Source organism: Lycium ferocissimum, chromosome 6 (genome assembly GCF_029784015.1).
Source record: "Lycium ferocissimum isolate CSIRO_LF1 chromosome 6, AGI_CSIRO_Lferr_CH_V1, whole genome shotgun sequence".
Lineage (NCBI taxonomy): Eukaryota > Viridiplantae > Streptophyta > Magnoliopsida > Solanales > Solanaceae > Lycium > Lycium ferocissimum.
This window is the reverse complement of record NC_081347.1, coordinates 7,778,045-7,799,782: the sequence shown is the minus strand read 5'-3', so window position 1 is coordinate 7,799,782 and position 21,738 is coordinate 7,778,045. Positions and strand designations below refer to the sequence as shown.

The following is a 21,738-nucleotide window of genomic DNA, read 5'->3' as shown; positions in this document are numbered from 1 at the left end:
CTAGATGATTGCTGCTTCGGTCTTAATTCAATTCGAACTTTCTCATTGCTGTTGTTGTTATTATTTGACTATGATTGACTAAATGATTGCTGCTTTAGACTTAATTTTAATTCGAACTTTCTCATTGTTGTTATTTTGTTTGGTGACTGTTGTTTCCTATCAAAAGCTATTCCGGTACTCCTTTTTTCACCATTGATTTACTTAGCGCCGTTTGAATTCGTGATTATTGAATCGTTCTGTATCTGGCAATCTTAAATCTCATATTTGCTTATTCGTTATCAACATAGAACCGTAGAATCATCCGATTTTAGCAATGAAGCACAGGGGCGGATGGAGCATTATAATTTGGGGTTCAATTGAACCCCAAACTTTCGATGCGGTGTACAAATTTATATGTAAAAATTTACTAAATTTACAATAAATAGTAGATATGAACCTATAACTTTAGAAATATAATGGTTCAATGCTAAAAAATTTAAAAGGTTGAATCCCAAGAATTTAAATCCTAGATCCGCCTCTGATGAAGCATACACTATTTGTCGCGTCAAATTAAATCTATGATTGATGAGATGATTGCTGCTTCAGTCTTAATTTTAATTCAAACTTCCTCACCATTGTTGTTATTTTGCTTGGTGACTGTTGTATTGTATCACTGATGATTGTGTAAATGAAAATTACAAAAAAAAGTGGATGCTAGGGCTATTAGCTGATTTGTTAGTATGGACGCGAATTGATTTGTTTTGTTTTGGTGAGAGACAACACGAGATGTTTGCTATTTCAGTCTTCCTATGGACTAACTTTTATGACACTGTCGTAATGTATCATTGATATTTCGCAAATAGAAATGATTAATAAAATGGATGTTAGGGCTATTAGTTGGTTTGCATATGGAAGATTATTGATTAGTATGATGTTTTGGACTTTGAGTGAGTATTAGAGGTGCATAATCAGAAAGATATATTCTAAGCTCTTAGAGCTTCTTAGTTAGCATTTTAGTTTATGCCAGCAGTAGCTACAGGCTACTAAATTTAGAGTAGTAGTGCATTATATTTTTAAAGTAACTTGTCTGAAGAACTCCATCTTTCTTGCAAATCTATGTATATAGGTAGATGTGAAGTTTTAATTTTTCGTTTAAAATAGTAAGTTTTGTTCTCTTAGAAGCATGGAGTATGTAAAATTTTGGAAAGAGAAAAAAGCAGAAATGTCTGTATACTTTCAAGACAGGGTGAAATTTGGTCTTAGTTTAATTTTCTTAACTGAACTGAGTTAAAAAGAAAAACTGATAGTATCTCAAGTATAATATGGTGAGGAAGATTCATTCAACACCACTTTGAGTTGCGTAAAAGACCTTATCAGAGAGCTAGTAAAGCATGGACCTTTTGATCAATGTGGAAGTTGAGAATATTTCTGAGCCTCGGGGCTTCTGTTTAACTGAAAAATAGGATCATCCATCCTCTTTAGCATATCGATAAGTAAACATAAGTGATTTGTAGTTTAAGGACATTATGCCTTAAGTGCCAAGAGGGACATAGGCAGATGTTTATGGTTGAGACTCTCCAGATTTAAATAAGTTCTTTCGTTTTTAATTGATTTGAAGCATAATTTGCAGAGCCTATTGCTGATAGGTGATCCTTTTTCCTATCTTAATTTATATACTTTTGTATCCTTTGCTTAAACTGCAGGCCATCCCTATTAAGTTATTAGGTGCAGGTTCAATAGTATACAACTCCAGTTAACCACTTCTTCCACATATAAATGAGTGTATCAACAACATGTAAAAGCAGTAGTAATTTCGGGCATGAATTAAAAAATATTGTCCACTACAATGACATCAACTGTTTGAATATTCAAACAATGAATGTTACATATCAATTTTCCTACATCTATCGCTGTATGCTATTTTCTTGAAAAATGGCTCAGTTTGGAGCATAAATGAAAGAATAGGAGATGCTTATTGTACACTACACCCTTGTAATGTCCTAAGGGGTGACCTCAAATGTTCTGCTGCCGTAACATGTAAATCTGTATCTCCTGTGAGGTTATTGAATGTCAACAATGCGTTAGTCATCAAATTGTTATCCTATTCCTCTGTGTTTCTCTACTTTGTATGAGCAGATTTTGGTGAGTTGTAACCAGCAACTCTCTCAGCAGCTGCTCCCTCCTTTTTTTTGTCATCACTTCTATTTTTGACCAACTTACTTGTGGGGAAGTGCAGTCTAGCAATGAGAGGTCGTGGGGCTCTTGTCTCTTGATCAAATCCCCTCACGCAGACAAAACCTGCAAAATGCTTTTTGAGAATGACATTTGCAAGGACAGTATTACATAATCCGACTCTAGAAGCTAGGTAACTCAAATCACATCTTTTAATTTGTTAAAGACAAAGATGAATATGTATGTACACATTTTCCCAAAGTAAGAGAAGGGAAGGTGCTGGTATTTAAGTAATTCTTGAACAGTTGTAACCTGCTACAAGTGCTTCCTTCTTGTATGTTCACATGAATTTAGCCAAATAAATCACAAGTTATCTAGCTCTTAGTTGCTGATCCATGCTATTTGAACTATTTGAAACTTTTACAAGTATCTGAACAACTTACCTTAAGCTATAAACAGTTATTGCACTAACAGGACCTGGAAATACTTCAGTAGGATGTGCTGTTAAAAGTATTTTCAAAAGCCAAAAAGAGGTGTATATTATGGTCAATTCTTTGTCCTTGACATCCAGTTTAATGTTATAACAGTGGTAAGGTTCTGCAAAAACCTACAGACTTCTCTCATCCAAATTCTGTCTGTCCCTTTGTTTTCCTGGATGTCCTCATCCAGTGTCAAATCAAATGTTCCTTCTAAATTATTTGTTGGACTAGTAAGCTGAGCACTTAACTTTGGTGATTTTCATCCATAATCAAAACTAAGTTTAAGTCCTACCACTGCATACATTCTCTCTAGATCACAATTTGTCTACCTGTGAATTTGTACCATCTCTAATTGTCTATCTCTTCCAGGTAGAAGCATCACTTTAGAAGTATAACTTTGCACTGCATTGATAATTTCCTTAGTCACATTCATAAACTTTAGTATTATTGGTGACAAGTCCAGGCTTTTCTCCTTGCCCTTCCATGGGTTAGGTACCATTAGTAGTAACAGTTAAGTTACATGAGTCTTGTCTACATTCCACTTCTTTTAGTAGTGGTACAATTTAATTCAGATCCTTTTTCTGTATCTTTTTTAAATACGAGAAGCAAGAATAGTTGGCCTTACCTCTCCAGAAGTTGTACTGAATTTGTTCTGTTGACAAGCCTGATAAACATTAATGTTTATGTAGTCAGTAACTTAGACTCAATTCTTAAGTCAGAGATCAAACTACAATGTTTTTCTGAGCATTTGGCTGTACCTTTAAAAATTGTTGTTACAGAGGTCCCAAAGTACACGGTCCTTCTTGGTAGAGACCATAGCAATTTTCTCGGAACATTAATTGGATTAAGACTGGATTTATGATCCGCAAATACCTGCACAGTGTAAGATCACATCGAATTGAACGATCAGAATGATTGCTATCATAACATCCATTCCCAAGTCTCATTAAGCACAGCTGCAGTTGTAATTTTTGAAGTATCGTTGTCCAGACAGACTCCTGAAAATAGTGATCAGATGACAAGGTCCGGAGTTTACCTCATTAACCTGGAAGTATGTGCCGTTGAGGGGGAAGCTCCCTCTCATCGCTGTTCGGCATGGTATCTACAATAAGCTAGGTGTTTCAGAAAAAAAAAAAGGCAATGCTAGCTTATATTTCTTCTACAGGTAGTGACTTTAAAACACAACAAATGCCTGTCTCACTCACCAATAGTGTGCCTCTTACGGTTTGTGAGTTTGCTTCTCTTATGCCATTGCACGAATAGCATGTCTTCTCATTGCACAGGCTCCCCGATCCACTGGGATCACACTTTGTTTCAGGAGGTTGAATTGAATTTACAGTCTCACCTGGTACCACATTAGGCAGAGGAGTTACAGCATGATAATATACTGCAGACTAGAGTTCGAATTAACCATTATATTGTTATATGTAGTCAGTGACGAGGTCAAAGAGAAAAAAACTGGTCAGTGTGTCCTCCCATGCTATATGGGGAAAATTTTGGTTTCAAAGAGCTAAATATTGCTAATGCATGGTTTGGCTTCAGATTAGCACTATGGTTAGAATCAGGGATACAAGTTTTCTCCATTCATGAACTGTACTATGTGTGCGTTAGTTGATATACCAGAGAAGATGATACTATTCAAAGAAAATTCAGTTGCAGACCTGGTGTCCATATTGCCAGAAGGTATGGACTTGGGTCATCAGGTTCTCGTTTATCCATCTGTGTTTGAAGATTATTGGGTCATAATAAAGCTATGTTCTAGCCAAATTTTATTAATTGAGCAACAGAAGATAGACAACTGACCTTTTCCAACAATTCATGGGAATCTGGGAGTTCATACCTGCAATATATTAGAGTATTGGCCATTAGTTTTGAGATTAACTGCTACAGCCTTTTGGCATGGCTTCACAGGTAAAAAATGAGAAGACTCAGTATTTTGTAGGTGCTTATTAGAAGGCCATTTGGTGTCTCATAATTGATGGTGTTGAGAGGTGTTGTGGACGAGCAATACAAACTGGTATTGCAGCTTTTATACATCTAATTCTCTCTTTTCAGCACAGCCTAAATTTGTGGAAATATCTACATTGCACATGCTTTGCTGATTGTCTTCTTAAATCCATACAATTTCATATTCACATTATTAAGTCCTACAACAGCAATGTTATATTGTACAAGTCCCTTTTATTCCTGACTTTAAATTTTACTTATCTTGTTCACATCTTTACACAGGTAAACATCAAACAAGAACTCAGGAACTTACACTTGATGTTCTGTCCGTAGACGGCTGACATTTTTCAGCTTGGGAGTAGGAATTGAAGCCGCATCTGGATTCAAGGCGACCAGAGCTTTGGATAAGTCACCTTCTTTGTTATGCTCTTGAAAAATAGTTTCCAAATTGGTCGTAAACTCTTTCATGTTGAGTTCGATCATCGGAATTTCATCAGGATCCTCAATAAATCCATCCTCAATGTCACTTTCTAATAGTTCTGGCAATGGCTCTGGTGTTTTTGGTTCCTCAATAATAGGTTCGCAGTTGCTGGTAATGAGTGTTGCTTCTCTATCGGATAAGTTGGTTATCTCTTGAGGTACTGGCATTGGCTTGTTTAGGAAAGCAGGGATGTTACCAGCTTCAACTGAAGCACACGGGAACATCATTCTTCCTTCGGCTGCTGGGGGTAACAGCATAGGCTTGAATGGAGCAGTTGCATTTCCCTCACCAGAGATTGGAACTGCTGAACTCACTATCCTCTTCTCTTCTGGGCCAGGAAGGGCGAGTCTTGCACTGCAGGTAATTTTTAACAAGTTTGTCAGTTTTCCTCGAAATTGACTAAGTAATAAAAGTAAAAGATTGCCAGATTTTTTCCCTCTAATGTAAGAGTCATACAATTGAGCGACCATCTGAGGAACAGTTTTCGAGCTCTACTTGCCAATTATTCAAATTATTTTGTGATTTGAGCTTGATAATAAGGATCACTTGAGTGGTTGACTCATGTAAGTATTTTGATGGTTGAGATGAATGGATATATACTTTCTGAGGAATGGTACATATGAAGCATTTAAGCTGAGATTCGCTCGTTTATCTCATTTTGCAACCGAGCTGTTTATTTTAACTAATGAAAGTTCTTAAAGAGCTCTTAAGTTGATTTACTTTAACAGGTGGGAACTTTTGGTGTTTGAAATAGCCTAGAGAGAGCAGTTGTGCAGCTGAAATCAATCCATACATATGCTCGAGCGACAGGGTAAACTGGAACAATTTAGGATGTGCTTTAACAAGGATTATGTACTACCTAGTTTTCTTTTCCTTATCTCACAAAAAAAAAAAAAAAAAAAAGGATTATGTATGTGCACTCCCATAGTTTTCCTCCTCTTCCTATTATTATTATTATTATTATTATTATTGTTAATCATCGGTATCATCATTAATATCATCATCATCATTATTATTATAATTTGAATTAGAAAAATTTGGTTTCTGTTCTTAGAATTGCATTCTTAAACTTCAAACCATGTTTTTGGTCCCCAATTTTGTAGTCAACGCTAACTCTTCTAGTTTGAAGTTGTTAAAAAGAGGAATGAAGCAAATTTTAAGGTAACCTTAATGTTATGAGTTTCACTAGCAATTAAGATTGGAGACATGGATGACTAACCTTGCAAAAGCACTAGCGAAGTGTCTGCACTCAGCTCGCAGTGGGCATGCATTACAGTTAGGTTTACTTTTGGTGCAGAAAACCTGTGCCAATATTGGAACAACAACAACATCATACCCAGTGAGTCCCACAATGTGCCAATAATGGAAGTCAGCCATAATTATAATTCTTTCTGATGAGGGAGAACAACCTCCACAAAAATAGTCATATGAGGGCATATACAACTTGAATAGTGCAATTAAACATACCTTTCCAAAGGTAATCATGTGGTAGTGCAACTCATACCTGCCAACAAACATCACCTTATTAGCGATACATCCATGGGTATGTTAGAGCGTCCTTTAGCTTATAAATTGCATGTGTAACCAATGAAAATTATTATGAGGTTTGAGAAAGTACAGTGTTCTCTGGTCGAGCTTGCATAGTCGTGGCCAGAGATACTTCTGAACTGACTCCAGAACTGGATACCTGTATGGAAGCATAAATGATAAGCCATATAGTAGACAAAGTACATTTTCGAGGTTTTGCTTTAATAACTTACAGTTCAAGAAGATGCAATTGCAGTGACTCAGGAAGTGGTCGGAGAGGAACCCATCCTAATCGCACAGCGATTCGTCCAACATTTGTGTCAACCTAACAAATTCAACTTTGAGTTCTAGATCAAGTATGTAGATCATTGCACATTGGCAAGTGGAACTTACTGGAAAAGCAAGGTTGTGAAGTGTTAATAGCCGCACGCATTCTACACTTTTCAGACCCAGTCCGCGGATACTTAGTAGATACTCTCTGCAATAAGGAATTTTTTTTAGGGGCAGATAAACTCAAGAAGATGGTAAATTTTAGCGAATTATTGCAATGAACTTACTTTGCTTTTTCTGGGGCCACATCTCTCAACCATTCTAGGTCAATACTTCCATGGTCCCTTACCAGTCTATTGAGGAAGTCCTGCACGATAAACAATTATTGTTTTCTATGAATCTATATTGCGAGACCTCTTTTTCTCCTCGTGGCTAATGAAAACATGTTTAGTGCGCTAGTACCTTAATTCGCTCTGCCAGCATGTTGTTCATCCCTCGTTCCTTAATAGCATCAGAAATTTCTTTAACTGCTGCACATCTAACTGCTTCATAGTTCAACGAGTCCATTGCATTCTTGCTTTTTTCTGTTTTCCCACTCTTTGGTTGGACTTCCTTCCTCAAGCTATCCCAATCAAAAGCTTTCTTATCTCCTTCCTCTACTTTTCTTTTTCTTGTATTTGAGATGCTGGTGCCTGTTACTCTGGGTTGCTTGCTTGAAAGATATGCTTGACCTTCTGCATGTGATATGGTTATATTGTAACAGTTTCTTGCATGTACTACGAGGTAAGAACTACAGATCTAGCATGTAAATTAACTCTTATTTGCAGATTTTGGGATATCAGGATTACCTTCTTGTCCTTTAGCAGCGGCTTCTGAATGGTTTACTGACTGTCGGATGCAAGCGCTTTCTAGGTGTGAGGCCATTGTCATCTCCTTTTGCTGGGAACTCTCAGAATGTTGATTATTTCCATTGTGAGGTTGCATTTGCATAGTTCCTGTCTGTTCTCTGTGCTCTGCAAATGCATATTCTCCCATCCTTGGTTGATGAATAACGGGAAGTGCGGTTCGCTGAGCTGTCAAAGTACTTGAACTTCCTGCTATCTGTTTCATGCTTTGGCTCATTAAATCTACTCCTTTTGCTGCATTGAGTCCTGGAGTTATTGAAGTCAAAGAAGAGGCAATTTCTTTCTCATGGCATGCTGTTTCACGTTTTCCAAATTCTGGTCTCATGGTCAACCAAGAATTACTGGTAGTTCTTACTGATATTTGTTGGACATGAGCATGCGGATTGATTGGACAGCCATGTAAATACACCTCTGCATCAAGATTTCGATTATGCCTTACATTTTCTGACTTCTGATTCCCAAAGACGGGCATCTTTCCTGAAAGTGTATTCCTCATAAAGTGACTCTGATATTCCGGGAATGCAGCAGTCCACTTTGTCGGTGGAGAATGGTTTGCTCGAGTACTGTTCTCATTCAAGTTGGGTGAACTTGGTTGGTCTTCACATTCTGAGTTGGATCCGGAGCTTGACCTGATTTCTTCATTGGCTTGAAGAATGAGAGAGTCAGGAGAGTTTTGTAATGAAATGACTTCCTCGTCTGTTCTCTTGCCATGCTCACTTACTAAATAAGCTCTAGTTGTTTGTATGTGATTCTCCATCCTGTGCTCAGATGATTCATTGGATGTTATGGAGCGTTGATGACATGTAGGCAGCTGTAGTCTAGCTTTATGATATGTGGTAGTCCCATCTGGATCTATTATTTCGACTTCTGGTTCCTCCACTGCTATGTTACATCCATTTCGTGAGAGGGTATTCTTGGTCCTCGTTGGCTGCAAGGGGAACTTGGCTGCAAGGCACATGAAAGCAGAGCTGCAAGAAAGGGAAGTATGTTATTGAATTATCAACTTCTATTGTTAATTTGATTAATAACTATGTTCGTCTGATGGTATCGACCATCAATTACCTTGAGAGATGATCTGAAACATTCTGTGTGAGGAATACTCCTATTACCGAGTCGACTACTGATCCCTTCCAAGGCGAGAACCTCCTATCTCCTGCAAAGCTTTTCAAATTATTTGTCTAGTTGGAGTTGGTGACATCACGATAACATCAATTCTGATCATACAAGACAGATAGGTGTGGTTGTGGAAATGAATCCTAACTGGTACGTCTACCACAAAACTTGTTCAACTGCCTTTAGTGTCTACTATTCAGATGGTAATCTCTTTTGATAGTTTTGATCATTATTAACTGATCTAGCAAATGGAGTATCAGTCTTACAGACTTCTCCTGCATTAATTATGGGGACTTGAAGATATACATATTAGTTTCTTGAGCCTCTCTAAAATGTTAAAGAGACAAGTTTGCTCATAGGATCTCCCTTGTTGATAATCATGGCTTAGCTTCATGACTCAGTACTTTCCACCTGATTTAGATTATTTTCTGTATTTACTGTCTAACAAACATACATATATATATTTTTGGAAAATTTACCATTTATGACAGGATGCTAGCATATCCAGTATGCAGCTTCTCTTTGTACGTGAACCTAGAGTTGTCTTATTCTAATAGTGGAGCAGAGCAATAGTATAACAGCCGTAGATCCAATCGTCTTACTGTACCTATTTTGTTTTGCAGCTCATGTTTTGATCTTTTATTCAGGCTTTACCTTTGGCTATCTCATTGATACAAGTACATGGTGGGACTAGAGAATCATTTCAGAAGCAGTTATCGACTTCTAAATTGAATAATGAATGGTATATGGAATTCTTTGTTACCTTGAACAAGGCGCATTCGTGCGATAAAAGAGTCGACCCGTCCACGGACGACTTTCCTTTCATCTTCCCACTTTTTTTCGTTGTCCTTGTCCGTTGTATCTGCAGTTCCTTCCTTCCCCATCAAGAGGTCCCACAGTCTATTTGTCTCTGGATCAAGGTCCACTTTGGGCCGTGGCTTACGTTTTTTGACAGGATCAAATCCCTCATATGGGATAATTGTGCCACTTGCCTTATATGGAACAAGGGCCTTTTGATCCTCTTCAGCAACATCTTTCTTGCCACTGCTGATAACAAGGCTTTCCAATCGCCGTGTGATCATATCGACTGATGCTGCATTTCTGCGTGTTCCTTGTAAGCCTGTGTGACAGGAAGGATTTAGTTATTGGAATCTAAGTAGGCGTTTGGACATAAAAATGTGATATTTGCAAAAAAGTAGTATTTGAAGTTAAGTTGAAAAATTGTATTTGGAAATTGAGTTGTGTTTGGACATGCATTAACTTGAAAACAAGTTGAAATTTTGTGAGTAGAATAGATTCTTCTTGATCAGTTTTTCAAATTTTGAAAAAAGGAAAAATCTCATCTTCAATTTTTTTTTTTCCCCAAAAAATCAGCCCAATGTATAACCAAACAATGTTTTGAATCAAAAAAGGAAAAAAAAATCATGGACAAACGACTCATATCATTCTTCAAATATTGATGCTGCATTGCTGAAAAAGATAAAAACATGAAAGCAAGAGTGATGTCATAGGTGCAAAAGGATACCTCTAGCTTTTGTTGGGTGATGTTGGCCAGCTCGTGAATTCTTGTTCTCTCTTGTAAGCAGCTCCCCATGACTGAATAGTTCATTGGATGATGTCCGCCCCACATTTTTCAGCTCTGCTTGTATCTTATTTTTAGAAAATCTTCTCAGAATCTCTTGTGCCACCATAGAGAGAGTTTGGGGTTGACACTGAAGATTCCAGTTACTGCTTGTGGCCTGTGCTTGGGGTTCATGGATTCCAGTCATTTGTTGGGATATGTCCTGTGATATTGGTTGTGTATAAGAATGAAATTGAGATGGGTTTGGTTGCTTTTGAAAGTTATGTTTAACAACCATGGTACTAGCACAATGCCTACTGCCCTCCCCATTGGCTCCACTGTGATTAGAACCTAGGAATCCATTATATCTATTTATGTTCAAGCTGCTTGACTGGAACTTTGTTGAGCCATCTATTGCAGCTGTAGTACAGGAAGGAATACCAGATGAATTACCATATATTTCAGAATCAAACTTTGTTTTCTTGTGAATCTCTGAACCTTCTAAACCAAATGTGCTGTAATTTCTTCTGATGTAGTCAATCCCCGACATTTCTGGGCACAGAGATCCCATCTGGCTAAAAATTCTAGGTTGAAATGCAGGACTAGGGCACTGATCTCTCTTGGATCCTCTTTTGTCGTCTGCACAAGCTGTGTCTTTCAAAAGCAGAGGTGTCCCTTCCAGTGCCAGCTGTCTTGGTTCGTCTCTCTTTGGTGTACTATCTTTTGCCTGAAAGACAACCTGGCCTATTCTGGTTTCATCAATTCGCACTTGATCATGCCCAAGCTGAATGCTGTTTGGATACTGATTAACGTTTCGCATACTCAGACTTCTTGCAATGGCATTCAGTGCCTGGTTCTTTGTTGAAACTTTATTTGCTGAAGGAAGCGGCAATGCCAAATCTTTTGGCTTTTGAGTGAAGGAACTGATTACATCAGATGCAGTTTCTGTTAGCAGTTTCTCTGCAATTTCTCCATTCTGCTGATTCTGCCCAGCTGACATTGCAGGAGCCTCCATGATAGCCAAAGCTGATTCCATGTCTTGAGAATTCAAGTTCAAATCAAAAAACTCTTTTCTTGGTTGATGTTTTTCGGCGTGGCTGATATTGGTACTTGCCAGGCTTTCATCTTTTGTTCTGTCTTCCAGGTCAAAATTTAGCATTTTCCGACATGTTTTTGCTGTGTCTCCAGTATCAGGAACTCTGTCCTTGTCAACAACTTCGGTTTCTTGAGTTGTTGAAGCTTTGAGGCCCTTTCTGCGGACATACTTCCTTTTTCCTGATGGGTTCTCATCTCGAATGCTATTTCCTGGGCCAGCTGACTCAACAACTTCAGTTTGTTCAGTTGTTGAAGCTTTGAGGCCGTTTCTGCGGACATACTTCCTCTTTCCTGATGGGTTCTCAACATGAGAACTATCTTTCTGGGCAGCAGGCTTCGGAGTTCTTTTGGTTTGCCCTTCTATTACTACCTTCGGCCGGTGTTTTCGCCTTTTGGGAGGTTTCGATGCTGGCGTCTTGTTTAGGTCAATGTCCCCATTACCTATATTGCCACTATTGATCTTTTCACTCAATGGTGATACGGCAACCGTTGAATCTGGGACTTTCTGTAACAGTTTATCAGAGTGGTTATCCTTGGATTGCATAGACCCGACAATATTCTCCTGCTTATCTTTCTCAAGACTAGAGCTTTCTTGTATTGGCTCAAAATGCTGGTTGTCCTTGAAGTGGTTCTGTTCTGGTGTTACTGGTGCAAACGGGAAGAAACTACTTGTGCTTGGACTTGTGCCAGCATCTGGTGCCGAGGGTGAATACAGGGATCTATTGATCTGATAAGGGCCTCGAATTCCATCTGTAAGGAAATTGGACATAAACTTGTGATTCAGAATAAAATATCATGATACCTGTCAAATGGGACTAGTGTAATAAAATATCATACCTGCTGTTTCTTGTCACTCTTAAATTAAACAGTGTAAAAAGGCAGCCCCGTGCACCAAGCTCCCACTATGTGTGGGGTCCAGGGAAGGACAGGGTGTAACTAATTAATATATATGTAACAAATTACATGTATTTGTGACAAATTATAGTGGAAAATAGTAAAATACAGGAATTATTATGTTTAGATGTTTAGTATTGCTTCTGCATAGTAATTGGTTTTATAGGTATCAATCAGGGCGTGTAATATATGAGAGAATTTTGAGGCTTGTTCTTAGCATAGGTTTCTTGTTAGTGAAAAAATAGCATTTTTTTTTTTTTTTCCTTCCTTTTTACTGTTACTAGGCATTACATTACAATGCAATATCTGAAAGTGTTCCTGCCTTGCATTTTCTTTTCTACAAACACAAGTGTGAAACCTCATAGATGGTTAAGTTCTTACAAATACTAACATAAGATTTAACTCACCAAGTGGTGGGCGGTGGTTGCTGTAACGATCAAATGCCTGATTTGGACTAAACACTTGACTCTCGTCGAGCAAATTTTGACCTGCAGAGTTGAGTTGCTGCTCATATCTGCTTTCAACTTGAGAATATGAATTCTGAAAGGTCGGTAAATCACCGAGATGGATGCTATTGCTTGATCTTCCGTTGGTGGAGAGCGTATACGACTGATTCATGCCCAACAATTCCGCTAACGAATTAACTCTCGTGCAAGCAGCCTTACTATGGTCTGCTACATTTTCACAGCGGTTGATATCTATATCAGAGTGTCTGTTAACCACTGCTGCATCATTCCGGTGACCAATATACCCATTATTCAAACTCCCTGACGGGACAGGATTCTGAACTGCTCCAGTATCATGAGATGGCTTCTGTAAAATGTCACCATACATCCCGAGCAGGTCTTGCCAATCTGTCCTCTCCATCTGATTCCCTTGCATTTCAGCTGGAACAAGATCAGGTATTTGCAAAACCGGCTTTTGCGGTGTAATAGGAGTCCAAGGATCCCCATTTTGGGTAACTCTATTCTCTTGGGGAGTTGAAAATATTCTCCCCAGATTCATCCTCAAATCGTAAGTCTATTCTTCTCACTGTCTATTCATCCGTTGCGTCTTCGCTTTTAACTGTTCGAAACTGACTATACTTTGACTCTCAGATAGGACTTCACTGTAAAACCGATAAATGAGTTTTTTTTTAATCCAAAACAGTTCTTTGACATGAAAGCATAAGAATTAATGACAGGAAATTCGTGGAAATATCATAAACATAGGCAGATCCAAAATGTAACACTCGGGTCAACAAGCAACAATAACTGGACCAATTAATAAGTAGGATCAGTTTTCAATTTACTTTTTTGAAATGAAAAAAAAAATATCATTGAAACAAATATAAGAATATAAACTTATGCATTACAGGTGTTCTCGCCGAGTAGTGAATTTAAACATAAAATTTCTTAGTACTTGCAGCAAAAAAAAAAAAAAAAAAAAAAAAATCTTAGTCCTTGAGTTGTATGCACTTTACTAAATCGAGTCTGTGAATTACTTTCCTCTGTAATCATAGAAAATTCATCTATATAGGTACCAATGGGAATACCAACAAATACAATTACAACTCAATAGCATTTTATAGCCCACATGAAAATCACACAATCATCAATCAGATAACAGGAAATTGAAAAACATGTTAATTGTAGAATCTCATATAGGAATATGTATGAATAGTACATTTTTCAGTTTTTGCTCAGTACTTCCACCACCATATAACATATGCCAAGAATGACAGAGGAAAAAGCAAGTGAATTGGAACAACAAATTCTGATAACACAAATTTGGAAATCACAGTGAATTTTGGGGAATTTAATTCCCAGGATTGACTGAAATGCACCCAGGTGAATGAAAAACTCACAAAATCTTCACACAGAATCTTAAAAGGAATTCTGAGTTGAAAATGATCACCTAGTTTTATGGGTTGTTGTTACAGCATAAATAAAATAAAATAAAATAAATAAACCAATTAAACAAGCAAAGAAAATAATAAAAATTTAATCTTTAACAGTTTAACTAACCGATCTTAGCTGAGTTCAGTTACCGGAGTGAAGTTGCTTGAGAACCAGTCAATGCCGGAGAGCCAAAGTCAGTCTTCGTTAAAAGAGAGGCGAGAGAAACAGAGAAAATGAAGGACAAATAGAGAGAGAGAGAGAGAGAGAAAAAATGTGGGAAAAAATACTATCAGAAATAGTACCCCTTTGTATACGTTAAGAAAATGTTGTATGTTTATGCTTGTACCATTTCATATAATAAAATTGGTCAGACTACATTCAAAGCACAAAATCTTCATTTGCTACCAAGATTAATATAGCCACCCATAAAGAGTATGTTGAGATAACAATTTTTTCTTATTGGAAAGAACTATTTATTGGTTGCTAAAGGTTTTGATAATACTATAATAACAATTTGTTTGAGCTTAGTAACCTTGTTTAGTGTTGGTATTTATAATATTTGGTGGTCCAAAATTTCTATACAAGGAGGAGGGTGGTGGTAAATTGTCCTAATACATTTATTTTTTTACCGTTGGTACAGATTGGTACTGACAATGCGGTTACTTAAATGAAAAAAAAAAAAGTATTCATGACTTAATGAATATGTTTGAAAAAATCTAATTAGGAGATTCGTGATTCTAATGCATCTTTTTTACCGTTGGTAGAGGTAGGCATTGACAGTATGCATTTCTTTTGACCGTTAGTAGAACTAGGCATAGGAGATTCGTGATTCTATTGCATTTCTTTTGACCGTTGGTAGAGATCTACTTGACATTATGCATTTCTTTTGACCGTTGGTAGAGATAGGCATTGACAGTATGCATTTCTTTTGACCGTTGGTAGAACTAGGCAAATTAGGAGATTAGTGATTCTAATGCATTTTTTTTTACCGTTGGTAGAGATATACTTAACATTATGCATTTCTTTTGACCGTTAGTAGAGATAGGCATTGGCGGTATGCATTTCTTTTGACCGTTGGTAGAACTAGGCAAATTTGGAGATTCGTGATTCTAATGTATTTCTTTTGACTGTTAGTAGAAATAGGCATTTACAGTGCAGTTACTCAAATGAAAAAGATAGTCATGACCTAATGAATATGTTTCAAGAAATCTAATTAAGAGATTCGTGATTTTAATGCATTTCTTTTGACCGTTGGTAGAAATAGGTGTTGACGGTGTAGTTACTCAAATAAAAAAAAGAATAGTCATAATTATGTTTATTTGGTTGTAGTTAGTGGTCCTTTTCCTTTTTGACCTACTTTGATATTGTTTTATCTTGAGTCGAGAGTCTATCAAAAACAACCTTTCTACCTCCCGAGGTAGGGATAAGGTTTGCACACACTCTACCCACCCAGACCTCATTTGTGGAACTGCACTGGGTATGTTATTATTAATGAAGTCTAATTAGGAGATTCGTAATTTTAAATCGTATCTGTAAATTAGATATTATGCAAATATTTTCAGTTCTGCATCATAGATCGTCATTCTGGTCCATTTCATGTGTCACTACATGTGAGTCAAATTCTCTAGTTAAATAAACGTCAAGCTCTATGGATCATTAGTTAAGCTATTCAAAATTGCGTCTTATGACCCCTACTTATTGTTAACTTAATCTCTTTGAACTTTCATGATAGACTTTTTTTAGATTATATTCTTTTATCTGTAAGAGTGACATTGATATTATCAATTATAGCATGCAAAAACGATGTACTATGTGAACAATTAAAGACAATATAGGAAACATCACTTTATGAGCAAAACACAAAATTATTCTTATGAAATAATACATACTTCTATTTGAAAGTCATTCGATTGAGAAGAAAGAGACAAATGAACACGTCAGAGATATATTTAGACTGCGTATAGTACTGAAGGTCTGTTTGAAATTTTCGATAACTCTCATTGGATTTTGTCGGTCGATGTCCTTTTTTATCTTTTTATTTATTTTCTACTTCAATTATCTTTCACATATATTACTACTTTAAGCCATCAAACTAAGTTCCGGTTTAATGAAATATATCCCTAATGATATTTTCAATTTTATGACAAATTTCATTATAACTTAATGTCTAATAATTTTCTCACGACTCTTTGTCCCCTCAAATTTGAAGACAATTTAGTTTCATAACGAATACTAAGACCTATAAACTAGATTTAATTTGTTATCTTGTTCAACTCAAAAATATAATTAATTTCTCCTATTTTAGGCATAGGAAGTCATAAATCATTAAAGTAAAAAAAAAGAATGAAAGCCATCTAACTGCATAATTGAACATGATGTTGATTTTGTATTTTTTTTTTTTTTTTTTATCAATCTCCTAGCCCTAAGATATATCGTAGATGTGAAGAATCAGATAAAGATGTGGTTGGGCTAGGTGGTTGGAGGAGGAATTGTTACTTGAGACCAACAAAACAAAAAAAAAAAAAATAGCACAAGAAGAAAATCTAGACATAACGCAAAAATGCAAAAAATATACGAGAATGACAATAGTGTTATATGAAGATCAAGTTTTCCCTCTTATCTAGTTACTTGAAATATGCATGTGATATGATGAAGTTATGAAAGAACCCAAAAACAAATTCAAGCGAAAAAGGACCTTGAAAGCTTGAGCCGTTGTTGAAAAAGAAAAGCATCGTAGGTGTCCGACTTTTAGTATGCATATCATGATGTTTGATTTCAATTGATTGTTTCTTCTTAATTTTTAAAATGAAATACAGTAAATATAAAAAAATATCTCACTTAGTAAAACACTGACTGATTAGATCAGTTACAGATGTGATAAGTTTATCTCATTAAGAATTGAGTGTTGCCGTTTAATGGAACGAATATTCACAATACTATTCCGTTATATTCTAGTTCCAAAGTGCCCAAGTAACCTTATAGATGAGTGCTCCCGTCGCCTTTAGTCCAATATATATATATATATATATATATATTTGTGATTATCTTAAGTTTAGAAGTACTAATTGATAGATTTGTATCCCTCAAGGGTGGCTCAATAAAAGTAGTAGTCTAAAGTCAAATAAGAGGCCTATATATTTTTCTTCATACTTGTTAGTATTCTTAATAACATAAAGTGTTTAATTTCTCATAATAATATTATTGCTATTATTTATATTAGTAAGGATTAGTTCAGGTTAATAAGACGTTAATCATGTGTTTGTAGTACAATCTGTTGGATGTTGTTGTATAAATTTTTATATACTAATATGAAGATGTGAGTAGTCTAATTCAATATTCTAAAATAGTTCTACTATAAAAGTAAAGAGTTTTTCTTTCGATTTGTTTTATAATTATCTTTAACTTTTTTATTTTTCTACAAACTACAATATTGTCTACGCGAAAATTAAATCATAAAATCGATAATTAATTCAAAAAAAATTTGGGGCCTCAAATTTTTAGGGGCCTAAAGCAAAGGCTTCACTAGCCACCCCTAATATCCCTCAACTAATTACTAGCTTGTGAAAAGGGTTACATAAAATCAAAATGTTTAACATCAAAATTACAGCCCCCCTCTTATTCTTCTTAAAAAGTAATTATTTTTTTATCATCTAAAGAAATACATTATCTATGTGTTTCAATGGAAGACACGAAGGTAAAATAAGCATGACTTGTGTGACTCATAAAAGGCCGACATTTTTGTAAAATATGATGATAACTAGCTAGAGCAATCATCCGCAATTTATGTTCTTGCATTTTATTTTTTTCGTGGTACATAAGTCATGCATTACATAAATTAGAAATTACAGATGTTTAGTACAACAATATCAACAACATATCCAGTAAAATTCCACAAAGTGAACCTGAGGAGGGTGAGTGTAATTATAATTATAAAGTTTAATATTAAAATTTATTATATTTGAAAAGGCATAGGTCATGTTAAGAATGACATGTCGTATGCACTTTTCAAAGAAGGCGACTTACAAGATCACATTTAAATTTAAATGAGTTAATGTGATCAACAGCCTAGAACTCAGTTAAAAGTCTTTTTCAAATATGACAAAAGTTAAAATTGCTTAAATTTTTTAAAAGTAATTGGAAAAATGTCAATTCCGAAATGATATCATTATCATACTTTTGTATTTGGGCACTCGATGTGATCCTGGTTCAGAGTGCTTTTACTCAGCCAACAAAACAACAACATACCCAGTGTAATTCCACAAAAAAATAGATAAGTTTGCCCATGCTTCTACCTTTCTATTTATAATAATTGCACCAATAGATAATCAAGTTTCGTAATCCGTTTGTCAATCACTATTTTTTAATCCTAAATTTGTTATAGATTCACTAGAATTGGACTAATTTTACATTAACAGAATTTCACCGACGATTTTATAAAATTTAAGGAAAGGGGTTACATTTTGAAACTACTTATTCACGGCACATGAAATTAATTTTAAAAAAGGACAAGGGGCCAGATACCTTAGTCGCTATTAATAGATTAATTAAATATTTAAAAAGACAGGAGGATATCTTAGTTATTAATAATAGATTAAATATTAAAACAACACAAAAATTTAAGATCATTAATTACGAAGAAAGCTTAACGGAAGATGCTCTATGATCTTAGTGAAGATCACATGTTTGTAAGAGCCTTTGTCATTTCCAATGAAATTTAGTGTACTCAAAGATTGGACAAAAAAGGTCCTCAAAGTTTTGATTCCTTAAAAATAACCCCTGAAATATGACATACTCCCTCCGTTCCATAATAAGTGATTTTTTTCGCTATGCACACCCTTTAAGAAATTGCTCACTCTTAGAAAATTAGGAGTGTTTTTACTAACTTACCCCTAATCAAATTGTGCTTACATAATTAAATACCTAGAAAAAAGAAAAGGTAGTTAATAATTCTTGATTGTTTAAATAAGGGCAATTTTGAAAGAATCTGCCCAGAGTACACACGCCCTATATTTTAAAATCAAATACACACACATATACTGTGGAAATCCTAATCATACACCCTTTGACCAATATTTGTAACTAAATATATTAAAATATAATTATTAATATACTGTTAGAGAGACAAGGGTGTATCAATTTATGTTAAAAATACATAATTGTTTAATTCTGAAGAAGAAAATTGCTTCTAAATAAATATCGTCTAAATTCTTCTCGTAGTCTCTTTATGAGTTTTGGCACATCCTATAGAAAGATAATCCCTCTTGCCCATTTTACTTGTCTTGTTTGTTTTTTCCACGTCCCTTAAAAAAAAACTAATTAAAAGAATAATTTGACTAAATTACTAAGGTAAGGCTGATTCTACTTGCTTCCTTTGGCACCAACACTCCATTTATTGCTAATCAAACTTTAATTCAGGTATAAGACTGTGTATCAAGAATTGTCCCATGTGTTTTGTGCACGAATTGATCAATTTTGAACATTTATCAATTCATACTATATACATATTCCCTTATACACAAAAATCAGTCCCCCTCCTTTTTTTTTTTTTTTAACTATAAGTTTTATGATCGATGCCTAAAATTAGAAGGGTGAGTATAACAGCAGTAACTAATAATAAATAGATTCATGTGAATTGCTATTTTAGATACAGCGCATGGAACAAGTAAAAAAGTTAAGTCAAAGCAAAATAAAGAAACTAATTAAATCACCCTTCTAGCATTACTACTTAAGACACAAATAGTGAATCATCGCGAACAAAAATTTAATACTTACAGTAGAAAGAAGGACATTGAAAAAAGAAATGAAGAATTAGATACGGAAGAAAGAGAAAGCAAGTTGGCTACTGCACAAATATTAGATAAAAATAAATTCTTTAATATCCTGGCACTTAATACTTACAATGCATTTGCCCAAATGAAGAAAATAGTCATGACTTAAATGATTAGTATGTTTGATAATATCAATTAAAAGATATGCTAATTCAAATGATATTTGTAAATCAGATATTGCGCAAATATTTCGGAGCAGGGGTGGCTAGTAAAGCCTTTGCTTTAGGCCTCCAAAATTTTCAGGCTCCAAATTTTTTATAATTTTATTTTTGCTTAGATAATATTAAAACTTTATAAAAATGGAAAGGTAAAAAGATATTTAAAAAAAGATGAAAGAAAAAAGACTCAATATTTTTTAACATTATAAATGTTTTAGATCTTGAATTAAACTTCTTGAATCTTCATATTAGTAAATTAATTTTTTTACAACAATATCAGGTAATGTATCGCAAACACATAACTAACATCTTATTAACTTGAATAAATTCTTTCAATATAAATAATAATACTCTTATGTGAAGTTCAATATTTAATGTCTTTTAAGAGTACTGCGTTCTAAACAAGAAGTATGAAAAAAAGCCTATTACTAAATATGGCTTTACGCCACTAATTTTAATGAATCGCCCTTGTTTCAGAGTGAACTGATATCCTCATTTTTGATGATTTAGGTTTTTATCTTTACTTATTATTTCGATCAATTTCATGAGATCATTATTGTATACGAGTCAAACTCTTAAGGTCAATAAAAGGCATACATCTATCGATCATTGATAATTAAATTTTTTGGGTCATATCTATAGAGCTCACTTACTCATCATTAACTTAATCTATTAGAATATCATGATAGAAACTTTGTAGGTAAATTCTTTAAATTAAATAGCAAGAGTCACTTCCATACCATCAATCATGAATAGGGTACAATCCATCATTAGCATGCAAGAAATGACGTATTTGTGGAAAAGTAAGACAAAATAGAAAATATCGACGTACGTACAAGTACACTTAAAAAACCACTCATTAATAGTTCTTATTTTATTTGGAGAGAGAAAATGAAAACACATGTGAAACTCTCGTCATTTGTAGGGATCATTTTGATGCTTTAAACAGAACTGACTTAGATGTCAAAAGTAGTTTTTTTAGTTTCTTAAACTCATATTCAATCATATACCTTTACATAAAATAGAACATTAGAATATAAAAATAACAATAACTTCACTTGAGGATCTAATGCGCCCTCAATTTTGTGAAGAAACATACTTGATTTCAGAAGGGTCCTTGAAAACCAATGATCAAGTGAAGATCAGATTTTGGAAGAAAGAGAAACTACTAAAAAGAGAAAGCTTTGGAGACGGCCGACTCGCAACCATCATAGAATGAAATTGATCAAAGTAGAATCAGCGATTACAATTCTTATTCAATTGTAAGAAATAACTATGGTATGTGTATGTGAAATTTTATAAACTGTTTACAGATTGATTCTATCATATCACAAATACGTTGAGTCTAGAGACGGACTCAGGATTTGAAGACCGCGGCGCGCCATTATCTTAACATAGATGCTCGCTAAATGATCAACGGCAACTGGGGATAATGGTCGTGTCAGACTG

The 21,738-nt window shown here is 35.1% G+C and overlaps 1 protein-coding gene and 2 long non-coding RNA genes across 4 annotated transcripts; 2 read left to right on the top strand and 1 right to left on the bottom strand.

The window, feature by feature from the left end:
• Positions 1 to 1,777: 1,777 nt before the first annotated feature.
• On the bottom strand, positions 1,778 to 14,618 carry LOC132059151 (transcriptional activator DEMETER-like). Of its 2 annotated transcripts, none has more exons than XM_059451676.1 (21): positions 14,430 to 14,618; positions 12,831 to 13,531; positions 10,399 to 12,279; positions 9,637 to 9,993; positions 8,823 to 8,913; positions 7,704 to 8,728; positions 7,318 to 7,589; positions 7,143 to 7,222; positions 6,979 to 7,063; positions 6,819 to 6,910; positions 6,677 to 6,745; positions 6,526 to 6,562; positions 6,278 to 6,360; positions 4,891 to 5,412; positions 4,434 to 4,470; positions 4,292 to 4,349; positions 3,836 to 3,975; positions 3,667 to 3,732; positions 3,389 to 3,503; positions 3,256 to 3,294; positions 1,778 to 2,277 (listed from the first exon to the last, which is right to left on the bottom strand). In XM_059451676.1, the coding sequence occupies exons 2-21, from the start codon at positions 13,426 to 13,428 to the stop codon at positions 2,099 to 2,101; spliced, it is 5,826 nt and encodes a 1,941-aa protein (XP_059307659.1). In that variant the 5' UTR covers positions 13,429 to 13,531; positions 14,430 to 14,618; the 3' UTR covers positions 1,778 to 2,098. The 2 variants fall into 2 exon arrangements, with proteins under 2 accessions (XP_059307659.1, XP_059307660.1); XM_059451677.1 differs by having other exon boundaries at positions 14,453 to 14,616.
• LOC132059154 (uncharacterized) lies at positions 2,213 to 4,996 on the top strand. Its single transcript, XR_009415512.1, has 3 exons — positions 2,213 to 2,344; positions 4,542 to 4,647; positions 4,860 to 4,996. It is a non-coding gene; the product is annotated as an uncharacterized LOC132059154 (long non-coding RNA).
• LOC132059153 (uncharacterized) lies at positions 5,280 to 5,935 on the top strand. Its single transcript, XR_009415511.1, has 2 exons — positions 5,280 to 5,418; positions 5,787 to 5,935. It is a non-coding gene; the product is annotated as an uncharacterized LOC132059153 (long non-coding RNA).
• Positions 14,619 to 21,738: the final 7,120 nt, after the last annotated feature.

Excerpts from the sequence above, each read along its gene's own strand:
- LOC132059151 (XM_059451676.1), bottom strand. The coding sequence starts at position 13,428 with ATGAATCTGGGGAGAATATTTTCAACTCCCCAAGAGAATAGAGTTACC. Across the intron at positions 8,914-9,636 it reads ACGAATGCGCCTTGTTCAAG|GAGATAGGAGGTTCTCGCCT; the intron begins GTAACAAAGAAT and ends AAAGCTTTGCAG. Across the intron at positions 7,064-7,142 it reads GTGGCCCCAGAAAAAGCAAA|AGAGTATCTACTAAGTATCC; the intron begins GTAAGTTCATTG and ends TCCTTATTGCAG.